This window comes from Anarhichas minor, unplaced genomic scaffold, assembly GCF_050575085.1.
Source record: "Anarhichas minor isolate MPS153535 unplaced genomic scaffold, ASM5057508v1 ptg000042l, whole genome shotgun sequence".
NCBI lineage: Eukaryota > Metazoa > Chordata > Actinopteri > Perciformes > Anarhichadidae > Anarhichas > Anarhichas minor.
This window is the reverse complement of record NW_027466488.1, coordinates 3,789,395-3,810,639: the sequence shown is the minus strand read 5'-3', so window position 1 is coordinate 3,810,639 and position 21,245 is coordinate 3,789,395. Positions and strand designations below refer to the sequence as shown.

General features: G+C 40.4%; 3 protein-coding genes across 6 annotated transcripts; all 3 read right to left on the bottom strand.

Annotated features, from left to right (window-relative positions):
• Window positions 1-1,835: 1,835 nt before the first annotated feature.
• Window positions 1,836-8,879, bottom strand: tradd (tnfrsf1a-associated via death domain). Its single transcript, XM_076110172.1, has 5 exons — window positions 8,789-8,879; window positions 5,685-5,841; window positions 5,276-5,556; window positions 4,362-4,509; window positions 1,836-2,706 (listed from the first exon to the last, which is right to left on the bottom strand). Exons 2-5 carry the CDS (start codon window positions 5,836-5,838, stop codon window positions 2,408-2,410), a joined length of 882 nt encoding a protein of 293 aa, XP_075966287.1. The 5' UTR covers window positions 5,839-5,841; window positions 8,789-8,879; the 3' UTR covers window positions 1,836-2,407.
• Window positions 8,880-9,952: 1,073 nt separating this feature from the next.
• Window positions 9,953-15,867, bottom strand: ogfod1 (2-oxoglutarate and iron-dependent oxygenase domain containing 1). Of its 3 annotated transcripts, none has more exons than XM_076110012.1 (13): window positions 15,625-15,760; window positions 14,831-14,907; window positions 14,566-14,758; window positions 12,158-12,258; window positions 11,963-12,079; window positions 11,794-11,885; window positions 11,584-11,712; window positions 11,092-11,205; window positions 10,929-11,008; window positions 10,612-10,850; window positions 10,355-10,483; window positions 10,198-10,256; window positions 9,953-10,108 (listed from the first exon to the last, which is right to left on the bottom strand). In XM_076110012.1, exons 3-13 carry the CDS (start codon window positions 14,661-14,663, stop codon window positions 9,968-9,970), a joined length of 1,299 nt encoding a protein of 432 aa, XP_075966127.1. In that variant the 5' UTR covers window positions 14,664-14,758; window positions 14,831-14,907; window positions 15,625-15,760; the 3' UTR covers window positions 9,953-9,967. The 3 variants fall into 3 exon arrangements, with proteins under 3 accessions (XP_075966127.1, XP_075966128.1, XP_075966126.1); XM_076110013.1 differs by having other exon boundaries at window positions 14,831-14,902; XM_076110011.1 differs by lacking the exon at window positions 14,831-14,907 and having other exon boundaries at window positions 15,625-15,867.
• Window positions 15,868-17,358: 1,491 nt separating this feature from the next.
• nudt21 (nudix hydrolase 21) lies at window positions 17,359-21,237 on the bottom strand. 2 transcript variants are annotated; one of them, XM_076110015.1, is made up of 7 exons: window positions 20,958-21,237; window positions 19,673-19,873; window positions 19,513-19,576; window positions 19,338-19,427; window positions 19,040-19,115; window positions 18,779-18,893; window positions 17,359-18,684 (listed from the first exon to the last, which is right to left on the bottom strand). In XM_076110015.1, exons 1-7 carry the CDS (start codon window positions 21,077-21,079, stop codon window positions 18,660-18,662), a joined length of 693 nt encoding a protein of 230 aa, XP_075966130.1. In that variant the 5' UTR covers window positions 21,080-21,237; the 3' UTR covers window positions 17,359-18,659. The 2 variants fall into 2 exon arrangements, with proteins under 2 accessions (XP_075966130.1, XP_075966129.1); XM_076110014.1 differs by having other exon boundaries at window positions 17,359-18,893.
• Between the last annotated feature and the right edge of the window lie 8 nt (window positions 21,238-21,245).

Genomic DNA, 21,245 nt, shown 5'->3' with positions numbered 1-21,245 from the left:
TCTCTCCTCCTGCGCTGTCTGCTACAGCATTAGGCCCGGATTGAGGGCAAAACAGAGCCGGGATCCAGAAAACGGTCTATATTCTCCGTGACTCTGTATATGCGCCTCTCTCTCGCTCCGTCTCCTCTCTCAGAGGGGGTTGGGGGGTGGGGTCGTTGTGCTCGAGCCTGCGGGGCTGGGGTTGTTGTTAGGTGGAGAGAGAGGGGGGGGGGGGGGGTCTCTCTCTCTCTCTCTCTCTCTCTCTCTCTCTACAGGGCGGTGCTGCTGGTGATGATGATGACAGCGAGCGCGAGAGGACGAGGAGTGAAGCAGAGCTGGCTGCGCGAGACTCACCTAACGCGGAAAATCTCGCTTACGTCAGAGCAGCCGGGCTTTTAATCACGTCCCATGAAAGATTATTCAAATGAAAGAGCCGTTTAAATGGCAACTGTTGCCCTCTTGTCTCTTGGCATTAATGGAAATGGTCTTGTTGTTGAAATCAAAACGCCTCGACACTAATATTCTCCTCTTCTACAAGGGTTGCACTGACGTAAACAACATAAACAGGCCTGGCACACATGCGTGAATGGCGTTCAAGGAGCACAAGATTAACGGTTTGTTTTAATTAGCCCACATAAAGATATAGTCGGTTCATCAATTGTTTGTTTAAGTAACATTACAATAAAGTAAAAAGGACAGTGGAGGAGGTAGCCCTTCAGATCCCGTTCTTACGTAAAAATATAAGCCACAGTGTGGGCTACAAATACACTATTACAAGTAAAGGTCCTGCATTCAAAATGTTACTTTAAGATTATCAAAGGCTTTGTATAATAATAACTTGATCCGTAGAATAACAACTAGGCCTAAATACAGATGTTTAATGAATGTAGTAGAGTAGCCTAGAAGGAAAAGGAAGCTGAAATAAAATGGAAATAGGCTACTCAAGTAGCAGTGCCTAAAACATAGGCCTAAGAAAATAGAAAAATTGTGTTTGTGCTTCAGTAAATGTACCTAATCACTCTCCACTTCTGCTAATCATAAGTAAATATGTAATAAAAGACAGATGTCATGCCAAATCTGCCAAGGGAAACTCGACGCACCCCAGAAATGATGGGCTCGTCACCAACCGTAATCTCAAATTAAAAAAAATAATAATCACCATATTTTATATGGATTTATATTTATTTCCCTGTATTATGATCTATGTTGTTTCAAAGTCACCTTTTCTACATTGCCAGATACGAATACTTTAAAAAAAATTATTATAATCTCAGCATCTGCTTTAAAACCCCAAAATGTGCAATGTTTGTGTAAGGGCAGAACATCAACTCCTCAACATTTCATACTGAGGACATAACCTCCGTTTCCTGATTATACCAGACGTAAAGAGGGATGCATTTGTTTATCATGACTTAAACTGTGTATGTCTACGTTGGGGGTTGTGGCTGTACCATATAGCAATAATACATGTTTGTGTGCATGTGTGTGTGTCATAAAAGCTTCTAATCCACACATCACATCTGGATGGATGGTCAAGTGGAGTAAAAAAAAGGGGAGTTGGGGTTTTACAGTGGACCCTGAATGGAAACCAGCTGAGGAGCTCAACCTGAGGAGACTCCATCCATCAGCCAAGGTGAGACACAACCTGTGAAAAACACACCTCCACCTCTCTGCCCTCAGGCTCCCACAACGTGACACATGCAGTGTAATCAGCACAGTTTAATCATATGAGCATGTGCATGTGTGTGCGAGTGGTAGGGAGGGAGGATTAACACTAAATTATACCTGAGGGAATTTTGACAAAATTATGTTTTCAGATTTAATTACACTAATGCATCAAACACAAACATGAAGACTTTTTTTTTTTTTTATACAACCATTTAATTTGTATGCACCCATTTTGTAGAAAAAAAATCAATAACCTTCAGTTGTGGAAGGGTTCATCTGTAAAATGACATCAAGCACAAATAAAAGGTTTAAACAGTGCATTAAACTCCAGACAGCGTGTCCTTTAAACAGTGATGACAGATCATTTCCTCTAAATGAAATAATACCACTAATAATTGAAGAACAAATCATGATATGAATCAATTCTCACAGATATGTTAGCATGTGTTCACACAACCTGTCTGAAACATGCACTCTAACACGCACTCACACACACACACACACACACACACACACACACACACACACACACACACACACACACACACACACACACACACACACACACACACACACACACACACACAGCACACACACACACACACACACAGGAATGATTTTGAATGACAGACAGTCAATCAAGAACAGACACATTGTATATTATAAGCAGGCAGGACAATGTCAACCGCTCCTCATGCAGAGAGGATCTGTCACCCCTCAGTTTTTAAAACTCGTACACGCAGAACAAAAGCACACCGAGTTACTCTCGTGGCTGTAGCTCCAGAATATTTTCAGCCAGGCTGGTGAGTTTGCAGTCCTCCAGCGCTTTGACCAGTCGGCTCAGCTTGGCCGCTCTTCCCTCTGCCTGGATGAAGCGACTGAGCAGCTGATAGGCCTGCTCATACAGCCCTTCTCTCTCGTACTCGTAGGCCAGGTTGTCTATGGCCAGACCCTTCAGAGCCCGGCAGCTCTTCCCCAGGGCCCTTCCCACATGCTTCCACTGGCGGCCCACTCCGTTAGAAAAGCTCTGAACATCTCCCGCAGTCAGCATTCGGTCCTCTGACGGGCCAAAGAGTAAAGGATGAAGGAAAAAGAGGAAGCATTAATTAGGAGTCTTGTTTGTGACCCGACAAATGTAAGCCCAATATTTACTGATTTGGTCCCCGCCAACTCAACTTAAGAGAAATATCTGGTTCTTTAGCTGCTGAATGCTCCACTGATTTAACCAGCTCGTTGATAACTGTGTCTGTCTGCTGATTGGTGCAGAGCAGAGGCCTTTAACTGAAAACAACGCTTATTAGAGCGGTGAAAATGAAGTAAAACTGCTAAGTTGCAGGTCATAAAACCAAAACAATGAGCTGAAACATGCTCAAATGCTCCTTAAAGCTGAGTGGAGATGAAGAAGATCATTTTCTGAGTTTTTCCACCACAAACGACAGCTTTCACATTACCCAAAGTGATTCAATCCATTGTCGATACAATATTGACTTGTGCATCTTCATGGTTGTAAATATGTGTGAGTGAATACTGAATAATAAGGTGTTTTAGTTCCATTAAATATCAATGGTGGTATCAATTTACAAATCCCAAGAGAAAAGGTTCAAGTGAGCAGCTCTGGTTTGATCCGGCGTCCGTCTGAAGTGGATTATATTTCTTATTTTGCCTACAACACGGAGGGAGTTTGACAAGTTGCATAGTTTAATGCTTAAAGCAATTACAAAGAAAAAGCCACCACGTTGCCTTCATATACCAGCGGCTACCTTATAGGTAGTTTACACATGTGGCCACCCAGCATGTGACAGATAATAAAAGAGATTAGTGCATTTAAATTGCATGCATTTGATCTTGTCATGTATGAACAGAAATCAATTTATAATTAATTTGTTTCATTTTTTTTTTTCAAATTTGGCTTAAACATTACAAAATCAGTTTTCATTATTCAGAGTCAACTAGAAACCAGGTCAGCCGGGGCTATTGGAGCCTTGGAGGAGGCACTCAGGGAACAGAAGTCCCTGATGCCCAGACACAGTTGTGTGTCTGAGGAAGCTGAAACTACATTTACATGAACTGAAATCAAATCTTTAATTAACGAAAATAGAAAATCAAATTAACTTTCAAGACAGTCTAATGCCTCATCAGTTAATGTTAATTTAACAGTTCAATATGAGGTCGACAAACTCAAATCAATGCAATCCAAATACATTATCTGCTGGCACTAATCTCTTCCCATAGACTGACCATCAATTTATAAAAGGTTGGATTAGAGAGTCAGATGACAAACAGCACTGAATGCTGTCAGTGTCGGATTGTAAAAAACAAATACCAGCTGATGTTCTCTCTCGTGGATTATATATTACAAGCAAGTTTCTTATCTCAACTTCTGTTTAACACGTTGTTGGATGAAGTCAAATAAATGGCTGTCTGGAAGACAGAAAATCAATTAAAAACTCATGGTATGCTTTGGAAAATGATTGGAAGCAATGAAGTATGGTGATTTAAAGCTGACAGCATGATTTCATCCCTATTTGTCACTGAACCATGTGCTTCTGCTGAATCTGATAATAAAAGGCACCAAGCAGTTAAAGTGATTAAGATTTTTTTTTTAATGCTTTTTTAATCTCTAGTGTGACCTCACTTGGCCAAAAGTCTGCCACCAAGTCTGTGAAGGACACACTACACAAGACTCAGAAGTAGAAACGGTCGACTCGACTCACCAAACACTTTATTCTGAAACTTGAAGCAGTGGCTGGGGACGGGACCCTCTTCCTGTGTGATGGGGGTCGGCTGTGGGGCCGGGCCGCGGGCCTGAGTCCTCAGCTGCTCCTCCAGATGCTCAATCTCCTCATCGCGCAGGCGCTCCGGCTGACACAAAATGACAAAGTTCACGTACTAACAAAACTTCAAGTAAAGTGAAAGAAATATCATCAACAACACACAAAACTTAATGCAAACACTGACCACTCAGAGTAACTTGTGATCACATTATAAAGATTTATAACAGTGATTGATTAAACTATGGTGATTATAGTCAGTGAGTGACCAGAAATTATGAAGTATCATGAAACTTGACTTTATAAATCCTTAAAAAATCCTTCATAATTTGTTATGTTTATTGTTATTAATCATAATTGAATATTTATATAATTGTACAATGCTATAAGCAGATTCTAACACACAAATAATTTTATACAAACAGGAAATAATACATCTGATGACAGAAGTCAATTAAACTGTGTTTATTCCAAAGATTTTCTTATTTTTGTTGGTTATTATATGGCCTCTGGTTCCCAAAACCCATGGAGGCTATTGCGCGAAAATGCTAAATAGTGCGGAAATAACAACTTGTATTGACTTAAAGTTAACTGCACCCGCAGCTTCATCGTCAACAGGAAATGAGGTAGGCGGGATCAATCACTGGCTAGTGGTTGGTTGGGCCAAAACAAAACAAAATCACATGAAGAAATCAGCTGACATGAACACATCAGGCTGAATGAATGATTAACGATTAATGAAATGAATTGACAAATCAGTCTGATTAACCCGCTTAATAAGTACAGACTGATTGGGATTTTGAAATACTGGAGCTCCATCTCAAATAGCCAAAGAAAAGAAGAAGAGTCAAGTATACCTGTGACAGGTGGATGTGCTGAAGGCAAAGTTCCAGCTTGTCCAGATAGAGATCCAGGATGTGTGTGCTGGCCTTGAGCTGAGTTTCCACTGTGAACTCTTGGGGAAGAGTAAGAAGCCGGCAGGCGTGTTGAGAGAGGGACTGACGCACCGCTCCAGAGCTGTAGCTCTCCAGGAACTGCTGACATGCTGCCACATCCTCAAACTTCACCTCTACCCCCAGAAAGGGATCAGCGTCATGGACCTTAAGTATCTCGTAACCACCCAGACCTCCTGCAGAATCTGTCCGCGTAAAAAAAAGATGAATAAACGTGACTTCCACGAACAATACAGATTTGTCATGATGAATGCATCGGTTATCTGCATCAGTTAACGAGGCATACCGAGTGGAGCTAAAGTCGAGGGCTCACCTATAAGTGTCAGCTTGATGACTTTGAAAACAATGAACTTTCCCTGTTCTCTGTCTTTGAAGAGGGAGAGCAGGTTCACGCCAGGACAGAGTGACTGCAGAAACATGACGGCACATCCTGTCCATGGCCCACGATCCACAGTCTTGTCTGCCATCTTCTGAACACAACATGAAGACAACACAAGTCTACCAAGTCACTAACAGGGTGGATGTAATTAGTTAAAGCCAAAGAGGCGTCTGTGTGTCGAGTTGCTTTGAAATATTGCGGAGGAAGAATCATTTAAAGATATTTACATCTGCCCGCAGCTCTCCACAAATATGTTTATTTTATTTTATTCGACCTTATTATGAGAACCAGTCCTCCTTTACAATGACGACCTGGCCAAAAAGGCAGCAACAGGAAGCAAGTCGTTACAAACGAATAAAACATAGAAACATCTCAATCATACAAAAATAACATAACATGTACAATACATAACAAACAAATAAACAGGTAGAAGCAAACTCAGAAGCAGTTGCGGTGATCAGAGACTACCGTTTGTAATGAGTTACTGAAGGAGTATGTTTCATTGCCTTCACGATACTTTCCACCCCTTGAAATGCCGAGATTATCCTCCATTTCCTCAATTACAATGTTATCCTTCATAGTGTGTAAGTGAATATGTGCAGTTGTTTATATTTGATTGTGTATCCAGCAGTCAGCGAACGGGACTGACAAAGTCATTTATATTTCTCTGTGTGTATTTGTAACATCTGTGTGTGACTGTTGCATAATCCTATTCTATCTTTTCTCTAAAGTGGCATGAATCAATAAATATAATTTACTTTAATATAAGTGACTGCTTGTCTTGTTCCTTTTAGGATTGTTGAGAAGTGCTCTTATTAAATAAGACTACAACCATTTGATATGATGATATCATGAGAGCTGAATAAGAGTGAGAGTGAGACAACTTAATGTATTTATAGTTGAACAAAGGTAAGTAGTCAATTTTAATATTGCGATTTGACTGCAGCTGATATTTGAGAGTAGCTTGGCAGGAATCAGGTCGAGTGGTTTCTATGAGACAATACGTTAGAGTACAATCGTTTGAATCCTTTTTAAGCACAGTTGCCAAACACTCACTGGTTCAGCTTCTTACACGTGAGGATTTGTTGTTGTCTATGATCTTTGGTCCTCTATTACATCACCTTCGGCTCTGTTATATTGTGATAAGCATGTATCACTGTTGTTGAAACGGTACTGAATAAATTATGAAATGTAACACATGTGGTGACAAAAACAGTTGATATTGTCTCGGTTACGCAACCACTGCACTGAATTGTCCATCAGATTCTGAATCTGATCAAATGTTTAATATGTTTTTCCTTTCAACTGATGAAACAATTTCCAATCAAAGCGAAGAGAAAGATGAATCACATAACCTCTCTAAATATATCTGCCTGTTCCCTCCTAGAGTTAAACCAACTTCTGTCCGAGTGGTCCCCGGTTGTCTCGGCTTCACTCCTCTTTAACCTTTTTTCACTCCAGCCTCCTTTTGAAACGCTCATTACATAAAAACATGTTTAATCTCAGTCCTCCCCTCCCCCAGCTGAGCCCCTAACTGCTGTACTCGCCCGTTAGCCCGTTAGTTCACTCCTGGTGTTGTCTCCATGCGAGGGCTGCAGAGCGCTCTGCCTGGAAAGAGCATCCTCTGAGCTGGATTATATGCATGTCCTTATATTTCACTAATACACAGTATGCTTTGGCTCCTGGCTCTACAGGAATCTCCACAACTTAGCCAGGATGTAATTATGTGTTATCCTATCTACCGGTATACTGGAAGTATACTTTGAGATTTGTTCAACAGCTGTATGAGGATTAAGTGATCATCAGGAGCTTAAAATATATCATTTAGCTTTTGCTGTCAAAAGGCTACCTCTCCCTGGACAGCTTGGCTGAAATTTAGGTGAAACATTCGCTTCACTCAAGGATGTTACTCATTTTACCTTCATGTGATGATGGGAGTTGATGTCAACTGGCTAACTGATTAATCAACTATCGATAAATATAAACTTATAATAAACTTTCAGCGATAACTAATTGTTTACTTAGCCCTTCGATTTAATCATATCCATGCAATTTAGAGGCAAGTCAATAAATACAAAATCTAATAATATCATCACAAACAAGTAAAACGTTATATTTTAAAATCAATACGATTCCTGTCTATGTGTACACTAAATACAAATATGTATAAATATATACAGGTCCTGCACAGGTGCCTTCAGTTCGGCCTATACTGAGGGATCTGCTCATTACATATCTCAAACATGGACGCCTCTCGTCAGCCAGTCCGTCGTTCAAGGTAATCAAACCACATTTAATGAATAAAGTGTTATATTGCCAATGTACAGTATTTTTAACTCTCACTAAATCAACTCTGTAATCATATGAATGTCCTGACTTGTCTCATAAAGTAAAAACTTGCAAGTCATAAACATTAAAGCTATTCTGGGAATTACAGCACTCCTGTGACAGAGAGCGCGACGTTTGTTGTACCTTTGTTGCAACATTAGAGTGAGAGAGACAGGAGGTCCAATCAGGAGGAATAAGTGAAAACACCTGAGTGGGTGTCCCGTGGTTGTGTGGGGGCTTGAAGGATGGGTTCAAATGTTCACAATCTGTCAGATAACAATACTCACAGCGGTATACACGCACACGCACACACACACACACACACACAGAGAAATCATTCCTACCAATTCCAATTATTGCTCAAATATATTCTACCGTATCTAGATATCTGTATAGTAAAAAAAACATCCAGATGTTACTATAATTTCAAGGTGTTAAATGTCTTCGCCAAGACGTAGAGTTAACATGCTTATAGTTAAAGAGAGTTTGTGTTTTTAATGTAAGACGTAAAAGGAGGTCGGCCGTAGATCGTGTTGATAAACGTACACTGGACACAACTGCCGTAAAACTTCGGTCACGGTGCGACAAATAAACTGCTAAAAGTGTTTACTTTACGGCTCAGACACTGGATCGGGCACACGTGGCATGTAAATCATCCTTCTTTGTATTCGCTGTACAGTAAGTCGTTGTTAAAGTGGGAACAAACTTACCTTAAAACTTTGTTATATTGTTCGGTGGCTTGACGCTTCCTCCTGCGGGATCACCCCCACTGACACGTCATAACTTCCTGGCCTCCCATTGGCTGAGCATGGATCAAAGAACGCTCTGATTGGTGGAAATCAGGCGGCATGCCTGGGGTGAAGAATCGTGACGGGAAGGAAGTGAGTTTTTTTATTTTCAATGTAGGGCAAAACATCTCATTTGCTTTATCTTTTAACATGAACATGTCCTTATTATTCCGTATTACTGAAATATAAACATTAATGTAAGAGGTAAACTGATGAGGGTTAAAATAATCAGTGAAATATGTCAAGGAAGTGGCTGAGGGCGACAGACTGTTTGGCCAAGTGACTGTCTAGGATTCTGTAATTCATGACAATACGAATACACAGATCTTCTCCATTATCCAGTGTTTGGCCTTGTAAAACAGCTGCTGAAAAACCCATAACAATGCAAAGCATGGCAACAATGTATTACAAGAAGGAAACTTTTGTTACTTGGGAATTGTATCCACCGGTGCAGAAATAAGTTAGTCAATTAATAGAATATCGATTGACAGAAAATAATAAGCTACTTTTTAGATGATCCAATTATGTGGACAATATTTAGCTGATTTCGGTACAAAACTATTCGGCTCTTCATTTTTACATCCATTGACTTGTCTCATGTTTCTCTCACTACAACCTTCAAACACTGACACTAACAGGTAACCTGTCATATTTAATGATTCAGTTTAATTTAAGACAAGCGCTGGGACAGAACCGTCTCATCCCATCTTCGCTCAATTGTCATCTCGCACATTTAAGGCTGATATCTACTGCAATCACAGCAGCAGTGCCAATTCAACCAAAATCTTTGATTTGTAATTTTCATGAAATGAAGACAAGGAGCTATCTGAAAAACTCAGCAGACCTTTAGAGGACTGAGCATTTGCAAACAGATATCCCTGAAAAATATATTTTAAACAGAAAACGTTTAATTTAGTTTCAAGATGGTGCGTTCAAGTAAACAAAGGGTTTGTGGTTGAAGTAAAATACTGCACCCCAAATAGCTCCCACAGACCAGGGCAGCATCTGTGAATGTGTACGTGGTATGTTCTAAAATGTAGGTACCACCTTTTTAAAAAGATGAAACAAAGATGTCAAGAAAACACACAAGATAAGACATATTTATTCATAGTACACAAAAGAAAAGTCATAAAATGCAGAATCAGACAAGCTTTTGTGGTTGATATGTTTGACAAATTTGAGGGTTTCTTTGTCTCTGTAGACGAGGGCGAGGGAATTATCCTCTGGATACACTGTCAGCAGCTGCGATGAGGAAGAAACCAAAGCAATGATGATAATGAAGTACTTCCAACACACACACAATTCCACTTTATACTGTAATCAACACTCACCTCCTCATCCTCTTCATTAGCAACATAACAAGTGAAGCCTCCAAACTCTGACTGCCAGTCTATGAAAGAAAGTTTTGTAAAAGTCACAAGATGAATTTATGTGTTTTTCCTGTGTGTGTGTGTGTGTGTGTGTGTGTGTGTGTGTGTGTGTACTTACCCGCACCGCAAAAAGGTAAAACAAGGTCCAGAGCGTACTCTGCCCGTGCTGCTTCTGCATCATGCAACAGAGTGTAGCCGCCGTGAGACCATCGACGTAAATCACCACAACACACAGGTGTGCTCAGCTCTAAAGCAAACAAAACACGCGTAAACAGCTGCACAAACTTGTGGCAGAGGAAACCCACTACTACTGACACACACACACACACACACACACACACACACACACACACACACACACACACACACACACACCTTTCTCTCTGCTCGCATTTGCCGGTGGTGATTCGGTCGAAGACCCTGTGGCTTCTGCATCCCGTACATCCTCCTTCTCTTCATCTTTAATCTCGTCGTCATCATCGGCAGGACACAGGTAGTGCAATCGGAGGCCGGTAAAGTTGGAGAGAAGCAGGAAGAAAGCCTCTGAACAGAGCAGCTCCCAACATGCACTCACACACTGAGGCAGAGTGTCCAGAGAGGCCGCTTCATAGCATCTAAATGGACACATATACAGCTCCTGGAATCACAGTCCTGGAAGACGCTTTTTAAATAATCTCTGAAACATGTCCTACCTCTTATTAGGTGGTCCTCTCTTTGTCCACTGAATCTGAGTGAGTCGCAGTGCTTCCTTCACCTCCCTGAACTTTTCTTCCTGAAGACAGACCCGTTATCAACCGACAGGAACAAGTAGACACGTGTGAGGAAGAAAAAAAAAAAAAAAAAGTGAGAAGTTACCTTAAGAAAATCTTTGAGCTGAATTTCAGAGCTGTCCTCAAATTCCTCCTGGATCTGCTCTTGGTAGGAAATGTCCAAGTACACTGGATTGACCCACTCCAGTAGCAATGTTTCCTGTCATGAACACAACAAACACAACAAACGCATGTCAGCAGGAATGTAGGCTGTCTGTTAATGGAATAGTTTGGCATTTTGGGAAATACTCTCATTTATTTTCTTGCTGAAAGTCCGATGATAACATCGATATCAAGCTTGCGTGTGTCTGCTGAAACATGCTGTTTTAACCCTTTAGACAAACGATGCAACGTGTTAATTGGTGAGATTTAGAGGTGCTGGTAGATAGATCTGGTTCCCTTGGCACAGAGACCAAGCCAGCTGTCTCCCCCCCCGTTTCCAGTCATCATGCTAAGCTAAGCTAGCCTGCTGTAGCGAAAATCTTTTGCAACACAAGGTACATTTTGGTAAAATGTGTAAACGTTTGACCGAACTCACATCTCTCGGTAAGTGTGGGCTCCGTGGCACGGGGGGCTCTCTGTGGCGAGGAGGGCGCTCCAACGACGGCCCGTGAAACCAGCCGCTCAGAGACAAGCGACACTTGTCCTGTGTCAAAACCTCTGACACCTGGACACAACACAGCACATCTTATCGATCTGCAATCACAGCCACTTCGCTAAAGATAAAGGCAGGAGCGACTTTTCTTACTTGGTGAAAGGAGACTGGAGAAACTTCAAAGAGGACGAGCGTGTTCAAAGAGGGTACGAGCGACTTCACGATACTCTGCGGCTGGAAATTACCTGATGACAGAGATGGAAATTACACAAGACTTTTCTAAAAAGCACAGAAATTCACACACACAAAGTGAGACACTCACTGTCTGTTGTGTAAAGATCGAGGGTTCCTCCGTCGCTGCTCTGCCACGGAGGCACGAGATACAGGATGAAGGCAACGCGCCTCCCCTCCAATTCATCATCATGACACAAAAGAACATCTAGAAAGAAGAGAGAACTTTACATTTGGGGGGAAAAAAGGAGTTTCTTCCTAAAAAGAAACCTGAAACAAAGCTCACCTGTGTATTCGTATCTGGCACAAGAAATATCCACTGTGGGCTCCAGTTCAACCTGCAACACTTCTCCGAGCCAGGAGCGGAAACGCCCAAACAGTGCTGCCCTGACAACAGTGACACAAGACAACATTTTATGGTGCAATCCTGTTTCGTATTGAAAGTAACAACGTGGTTGAACCTTTAACCTCGTATGAAATTGAAGACCTTTTGAAAGCCTTCACCACACAGACAGATTGTTGGGCTGCTCAAACCTACCGTGACATTTTGTTGTGACATAAATAATAGATGATCACGAGAGGAGGCCGTTGTTGTGTGTTTTAATTATGGTATTTATTCCAGGGCTGTATTTCTTCAGTAGGTGTAGCCCAGTGCATGTAGTCACAAATACGTATTTAGAAGAAATGACATGTTGCAGTCTTTCAAAGTAAACACTGCTTGTTATAATTGTCAGAAAATAACTGCACATTATTTATTTTTTTAAAGGAAAGGTTTGTGTATTATTTTGCAATCTGGGTAATATGAGTCTCAGAGGGGTCGTCTAGGATTCAGACTCGACACAGAGCTCGTATCGTCTTCATTTATCCACTGAGATCTTGTTTTTTCTTGGACTTGGTTCAAACACTGAGCGTCTTGGCAGGTTCTGCTGCTCCATAATTCTGCAATAACATCTTTTGTTTCTAGTCCTTTGTCTGAAAACTGTACACTGCTGTAATAATGTACAGTGTGCTCCTCTTGTGTTCACTGCAAAGTCCAGCACTGGAACCAGACTGAATAAGAAACGGTCCTTCCGCTTTAACAAAGATCACTGGTGAGTAACTGCAGCTGAGTTCATTTCCCACTGGGCTCACTGTACGGTCCTCCCATGCCTCAAGTTACTGCTCTCAGAATCACAGCACTAAATGAACAAGATGCACTAATTAGGAAGCAGATGTGATCTCTGGCTCCACCTGGTGGAGCTGATAAACATGTCTTCCAAACCAACCTTTTTGTAACTTTACACTTATCAATGCAGACCAATACTGGAGACAAAAACAAGCTTTGCCCTGTCGATTTCTAGATATGCAATTCCTTCAAGAAATCTCTAAAAACATTAATATATGTCTTTGTTGAGGATTTGTGTGACTGGCGTCAGCAACACACTCATTTTTTTAAAGCAAAAGGTTTTAGAAGCTAAAAGTATGTTTAAATGGACTTGTACTTGTGTAGCGCTTTTCTAGTCATACGACCACTCAAAGCGCTTTAACACTACATGTCATCATTCACACCCATTCATACACTGATGGCAGGGGCTCCCATGCAAGGTGCCACCTGCCCATCAGGTCTATCTAATCATTCACACCCATTGATACACTGCAGGCCCAGCTTGCAGGAGCAATGTGGGGTTAAGGACCCCAAGGACACAACGACATGGACTAGCACTAGCGGAGGACCCGCTCTACAACGGAGCCACAGTCGCCCAACGTGTGTGTTGTTGGATTTACAGCTCTGAGATCAGCAACAAGTAAAAAAAATAAAAATAAAAAATAGTCCTCACAATTTGAGCTGGTCTCTCAAGACGAGCCGTCAGTTGAGTAAAAGCGGTTTGAATCGAGAAAACTTACTTTGTCAGATATGAAGTAAGATGTCAATCAAAATGGACTCACAATCGTGATGATTTCATTTTGCAAAAAGAAAAGAAACAAAGTCAAAATCAGGATGACCAAATAATAAAATCATCTGGTCAGCCATTCTGTCAGGCTGGGAATATTGATTACAATGGAATACCAGTAGGTCAGATGTGCTTTAAACACAGCTGAAGATCAGGCGGTAGAGCATCATTGGCCATTAATTGTTGGTTTAATTTTGGCTCTTGATCAAGATTAATTGGCTCCATGGTTCATCCCGGATCAAGGACAGAGCGCAGGACTCAGGAGGGACGAGAGGAGGTGGGCTCTTAATGTGAAGATGTCGGCCATATTATCTGCCCAGAGAATTGTTTGTGTTGCAGCGGTTTACATTCCTTATGATGCAAATTAAAAATGCACTACAGGAATGTTTTTGTTTTGTTTGTCATGCGTTTGTTGTGATACAAATGGGCTACAACTGAATTTCGTCGTGCATCCCTGTTTTGCATAATGACAATAAATGATCCTTAAATCCTTGAAAGACAATAAGACACACACTTGATAGAGTCAATGTGATGTCGTAGTAAAAATGAGCTTGTTTGTAGCATATGTCCCACCTGACAGAATGAGCTTCCTCTCTTCAAAGCACCTTTTTTTTTCCACTTGTTGCTCCGAGACCAACCGTTATCCATACTTTCACAATCTATCCTTTTCTACTCACGAATTCTGCCACAAAGGAAGCTCATACCAACGTATAATAATATGTTAATAACCATATAAAGCACACAAACACAAGCTGTTTTTTACCTCAGTCCTGAGATATGTGGCTCTGTTCTTTTCTTCAAGTCGTCTGACTGTTTAAATTTATACAGATCATTTGACTTCTCGTGGAAGTTGAGCTCCATCAGTTCTCTCTGCAAGTTCTCCACGAAGGTGTCGCTGCTGAGGAAGTTCTTGATGATGCAGTGAGGGAAAGGGTGGCAGTCCAACTCCAGATCTCCTGCACATAACAAAAGATAATACGTCAACCGGTGAGTTATTTGTCAAATTATAATGTGGACAAATAACTCACCGCTGCTTTTGGGAAGGCTCTAGTAAACAAACAGAGGCTCGGGACTGCTAACGCCACAAAACATGAACTTAACTGCACTAAAAAGAAACAAAAGTTAATTAATATCTGGACCTGGCAAACAGAGGTAACTTTTCACTGGAAAAACACAATCCATAAGAATTAAGGGGAAATAATTATCCTCCACTCATACAGTCTTTAGACACATTAGAAGGTAGGGTTGGGCAATATGTCACTTTACACCATGAAAATATAAATGTGTCTAGCATCAGTGTTTTGCCAAATCGTTTATATCAATAATCTCTGGATGTATCAGATAAATAAGCACAATACTGCAAATCAACGAGGATCAATGTTTTTATTACGGCAATATGGCCAAGAACAGAAATACCTCTGTCCTGTTATGTTATCCATAAACAGTATCTGAAAATAAATACATCATAATAGCTATTATAATATAAAATGACATATCGCCCATCCCTGTCAGAAGGAAAATATAATCTAATTCAACCAAAGACAATATCAAAACAACAGTGATGAGACTGTCATGTCCCTACTTTCGATAGTTACTGGATAGTTTACATGTGGTGGTCCAAGGTTTATATTGTAGTAAATAGTATCCTGATAAGTTGATAAAGAGTTAACACTAAAAATAAATAAAGATAATGACCAGCTGGTGATCTTTAAGCAGATCTTCAGCTGGGTTTTCTTCGAGCAGGTCACCTGTCTCAGGTATATTTGCTTTGTGATGTAGTAACGTTACTTTAGAGAAGTCCGTGTTTTCCTGCTTCACTCACCGTGTCTGCGGGCAGTCCTCTGGCTCCACGCCTCCTGCACACTCTTCTTCACCTGCTCGTCTTCTACAAGTGAACAGAGTTCCGCTGCTTCCTCACACGTGGTCTTCTTCTTCTTCTTCTTCATGTCTGTTTTGACGCTTTCACCCGGCCGTCGTCTGGACGCCATTATAGAAACTATCCGGTGTGTTCAATCAGGTAAACACAGCTTTGACGGTACATTCACGCTACTGACGCGTGTGTGTGAGATGGCTCGTGTGACGCGGGGAAATGACGTTGTAGGAAGCGCGAGAATTTCCCCCCTGAATACAGACTGTCAGGCAAGCATTGGCAAACTGACAGAAAATACTTTATTTGCTCAATTGTATCATAAATTTGGCAAAACACCAGAAATTAAATATACTGGTTATATTTTTGATTTTCCAAGCAACCAGGTCAGTTACCTATCAAATATATGATTCATCCTTAAGGTGCTGAATAATAACAACATAACTTGTGGATAATATTGTGGATAATACTAGTTATATTGTTAATATTCGTTTAAGTATTTTTACAGTATTTTTTCAGCTTCTTACTTTTTCTATTCTATATTTATATTCTTGACTCTTGCAGTACTTGGCCTGTATTTTTATTTCCTTTTGTTTATTGTGTACACCAAACACTGAGGCAAATTCCTTATAGGTGAATAACCTACTTGGCAATAAACCTTATTCTTATACTGAACATATCTTATTATGTTTCTGAAAATATTTTTGCATCGCAAATGTGGTGAGGGGCCAGATATCCTCTGTTCTGTTGGTGTCATATTTTTGGTACCACCTTCTGTCATGTTTAACAGACAATGTTGGATTTGGATTGTTTTTGGAGAATACTGGTTTTCAATGTAATATTTTTTTCCCAGTTCAAATGTGCAATTATTCTTGAATGAAACCTTGCTTGCCTGCATTTAAGAATATGAGACTTTTCATTTAAAAGATATGTGATGTGCTTTAACCAACTGTATCTTTTAACTTATGTTCTCTTGTGTTGGGTTCAGTGTCCGTTATTTAACCTCGCTGCAAGACAACCGGACCACTTTAATCCATACTGTATGGTGCATAATAGTCCCACAGACAAAGTCAGCAGCATTGCAGAATCACAAAGACAACAATAGAAATGACTGCTGACAAGAATTACAGTCTATAAGGGCATGGTTAAGATGATTTGTTTTAATCTAATTTGATTTTAACAATATAGACAGTATAATGACGACCAGTGTGTGCTGGGTTCACCCTTCACAGGATAAGCAGGTTAGAGAATAGTTAAATTATATCATGCAGGCCACATTCGAAAGTGGGCAAGCAGTCAGTTCTATTAACTGAAATATGAATTAATTTTTGTGTTGTGATGGAAAAGTGTCCATCCACACAATTCTAAAAATATGAGTGAAACTTTCACTGCCAGTGGAATGTTTCATTACTTAGTATGTGGTTGCAACACACATCTGACCTTAACCCTGGACACAACCAAGTGACTGATGAAGCATGTTGGGCGGTCAGTTACACAGCAAGTAACCAATTCTTCTGTCCAACAAGGTGTAGACTGCACACGCGTTAGATTTAAGAGGCAAAGAGTCAAACATTCATTTTGCCTAATCTATTAGGATGCTAACATCTGAGCCTCATGAGCTCCAGTAGTGACTCATGCTGAAATATTTTGGCAATATGAAGAAATAAGCAAAAGCTTTATAAAAACATATTCAAAGGACTGCTTTATTAAAAAGAAATAAAACAGCATTGTTACAGGTTAAAATAACAGGAAACGCAATAATGTAGTTTGTTTAATCAAACATTGGCCTCCTGTGTGAACATAAAATCAGATTCTTAATACGCACTGGAATACAGACTTGCATACTACAAAACAAGCAGTTTCTCAATATAAAAAAGACGCATGACAATTTCCATTCTCTTCTAACAGTATAAACACCCCTGTGACCTGTCAATATACATGACGAGCTTTTATTTTGTGAAAGTTGAGCTAAAGATGAGAAGTATTTTTTTCTCCACACCGTCTCATCTTCACTCAGAGACGTACTTCTGTTCACTCAAGTTAGTTGTAAATGAAGTTGAACCTATAAAAATATAATTATTAAAGATTCAGTTATTGTTAAGAGATGATTTACAAAATAGTGGCAATGACATTTTGTGTCTTCTACAATTATTTTGTATTTTTAGTTTCTTCTCTGTTAAAAGGTAACCTGTGAAGTTTTGAGCAGGTTTTATTTTTTGCAATGTGTCAAAAAACTGGTAACAAGTAAAAACGAACGTAAATACCAGATTTAAAATACTCAGAAAAAGAATAATGCATTCAACACATTTGTTTAATCTCAAGGATACACGATGTGTTTTGGTGAGAAACAAGTGAATGTAATCTCCACAGGGCACCTTTAAAAGGAGTGTGTAGGATTTAGTGGCAGACTGGAATAACAAAACTGTGGTAACGTTGTTCGCCTTACTCAGAGGCCATCCTTACCATAATGACTCTACTTTAGGAGCAACGGAAGTGAGACGGCTGCTGCTGGTACCTGGTTTTGCACTCTCCGGCTCACATTTACGCAGTTTCGAGCGCGTGTCAGAGAACTACGGTGGCCTTTGGGTAACGTAAAAACGCCAGTGTTTGGTTTGTCTGTTCTGGGCTACTGTAGAAACATGGGACTCCATAAAAAGGACCTGCTCCCTTTGTAGATATGAGGGGCTCATTTATGCAAATATCTTGTGTACAGTTATACGTCTCCTTTTCCTTCCCGGCTTGTATAAATGAGCTGTGGTGCAGTCTTCGGTGTTGTCTTCAGATACTTCAGGAGGATTGATACCATCTAAAAAGCTCTGTAGCAGTCTCTATATCCATTGTGCTTTCACTGTGTTAATTGGTGTTGATAAAACGTTTATTATGTTACATTTCAAACATGAACGATACAAGCCGATTGATTAGTTAGAAAAGTTACAGGTCATACAGGTTTTGTCAGCAGTTGTACATAGCAGATTCTTGATACAGACGATTCATGTGATGATCTGTGATTCCAGCCTGTTTTTAAATTGAGCCAGTGACAGTCAACAGAAAGAAAAGAAAAAAACAAGTGTCTCAATTCAGGCTAGTTCCACAATGACATAAACTATACCTGCTCAATAGCTGTGGTAGACTGGAAATGATTGGCCCATATCCAGGAGCGTTGTCATACAGTTCAAACAAAGGTGCTGCCACCAGTTTATAGTTCTTGGGGACAGCAAACAGCGCTGTAAAAAACAGGAATCACAGGTTACCAAACAAGCAGCAATGATACAATGGAACTTTTATCCATGAGTCTCCTCTACTTTTATTCTCTACTAAACGTCGACGCTAACATGCAATAACTTCACACGTTATGTTGTGATGTACTGACCCTTTTCCTGCAACTGAACCAGGAATAGCTTCTTATGCTCCTTGGGTTTGGTGATGTGAGCTGGAATATACGGATACTGCAAGACAAACATCTTTGGATCAGCTCACATTAGTACACACGGATATAAACTACATCATGACTGATTGACAACAGCGACATCAGCCTGGATTTGTGAAGCTGCTAAATCAGCACTGATCAGTTAATGCTACACTGCTTTCCATTAAAACATTGGAAATATCATCTATGAAAATTGTTCCTGCAATTAATTAAATCCTCATCGTCATATGTGTGCACTAACCTGTGGAGGCTCAAAGTTTGGACGCCACCAGTTGCCAATACAGTCGTCAATCGACCACTCCTGCTTCACGCCATCTTGCCTTCCAAGGATCTAACATCAAAACAAAAGTTAATATGTGTAAACTCCACAATCCCCGCAGCAACAAGAAGCTTAGACTGTGCAGTGATGTAGTTACCTCAGTCATCAGGCGTTTCAGACCCTCCACCTCATCTTCTCCAGGACTCAACTCTCCCCCGGGCCTGCAGGAGAGAAGCAAACCATTCAGTAAAATAAAAAATAAAATAAAAAACACTTCTGCTGCTTCATGCAGGAGCCTCTGAACATCAACTACTCACAGTTTGAAGAAAGTGGTGCCCAGCTGCAGCAGTAACACATGAGGCAGCCTGTGTTCGTGGACAATGAGAACACCCTCCACGGTCCTCCGCATTCCCATTTTATCAAACTCTTCCCGCATCCGCTGGAACCGGGCAGCCACTGAGCTGTCCTTCTCATACAGAGGCTCCTTGGTGCCGAACGTGTAGTTGGTAAGAGGGTATCTGAAGTACAAACACACACACATGAAGTCATGAAGCATGACCAGAGATCAACACAGTGTGGTTCGTACCTACATGCTACAAAAAGCTGAGATATAGTCTCTAATACCACAACTGTAATCTAGGGCTGCAACAAATAATTATTTACAATTATTGATTAAACCATCTATTGCTTTTTGTGGATGAACTGGTTGTTTTTAAAATTCACAATATGTCAGAAAATAGTGTAATCTGCACAATTTATCTCCTGGAGACCCAAAGAATCTTCAAATTGCTTCTTTTTTTCAAACCAAAACTAATTTGATTTGAATTCAAATAAAACAGAGAAAAGAAGCAAATCCTCACTTTACAGAATGACAAACAAATTATCAAATTTACTGCAGATACATTTTCTTTACAACTACTAATTGTTTCAGCTGTGAAGATTAGACGTGTTATATTTGGCTGCCATAGTTAGTATGATCTTGAAGTCTTAAATTCAATATTTTAATGCTTTATTGTAACTTTAAATCAGCAAACATTTTGATAACAGATTACTGGTATCGACTCCAGCTTCTGAAATGTGAATATTTACTGGTTTCCTTAGTTTGAACGAGCTGTTTTCTCAAATGTATCGTTGGGACATTAAAATGCAAATATGTAAAGTAAATACTAATTTAAAAAATACGTATCACAAACTCACAAAGCAAGGACTGGCATATAAATTGCCCATTTTGCCCAGAAGCCAAATCTATTTAGTATAATAGCAGACAAAGGAAACCAGCAGATATTCCCACGTGAGAAGCTGAAACGTGTGTTGTTGTTTTTTTTTAAATATTTGATATTATATATTTAATATTCAGACCAATATTTTCGAAAAATTCTTGAAAAGCAACCACATCCAAGTCCACGACATGGCCACATCGGGGACTCTGATGTATTGTGTGAAACAGTGTTATTTGATGCGATCGGGATGTTTGGCGCTAAATTACTGACACATAATAAACTAATTAAGCCAGTTAAGAATTTCCCGTCGGTCTTCGTTAACTAACGAGCACTCTTTGATATTGATGCGAGCTGCATTACTTTCTGCTGCACATGAACTCACAGGTTGATGGTCCTCTCCAGTGAGAGCGCTTTAGCAGGCCCGCTGTTGTATTTGTTCCCAAACTGAACGGCGCCACTGCGCGGCCAGCCGGCGGCCGAGCGACAGGGAGGCGCGACCGACATCTCTAACGTGTGCACGACGAGGCTGAATCCTCCTGCGAATGTACCTCGGGTAGTAGTTGTTTCGTAACTCGCTGGATTATCTAAATAGCAAAAGAAACTCTTCACACTTGTGTGGACAGTCTACAACAATCCCTCTGCCGTCGTTTCCCTCGGTCCTCCTCTTCCG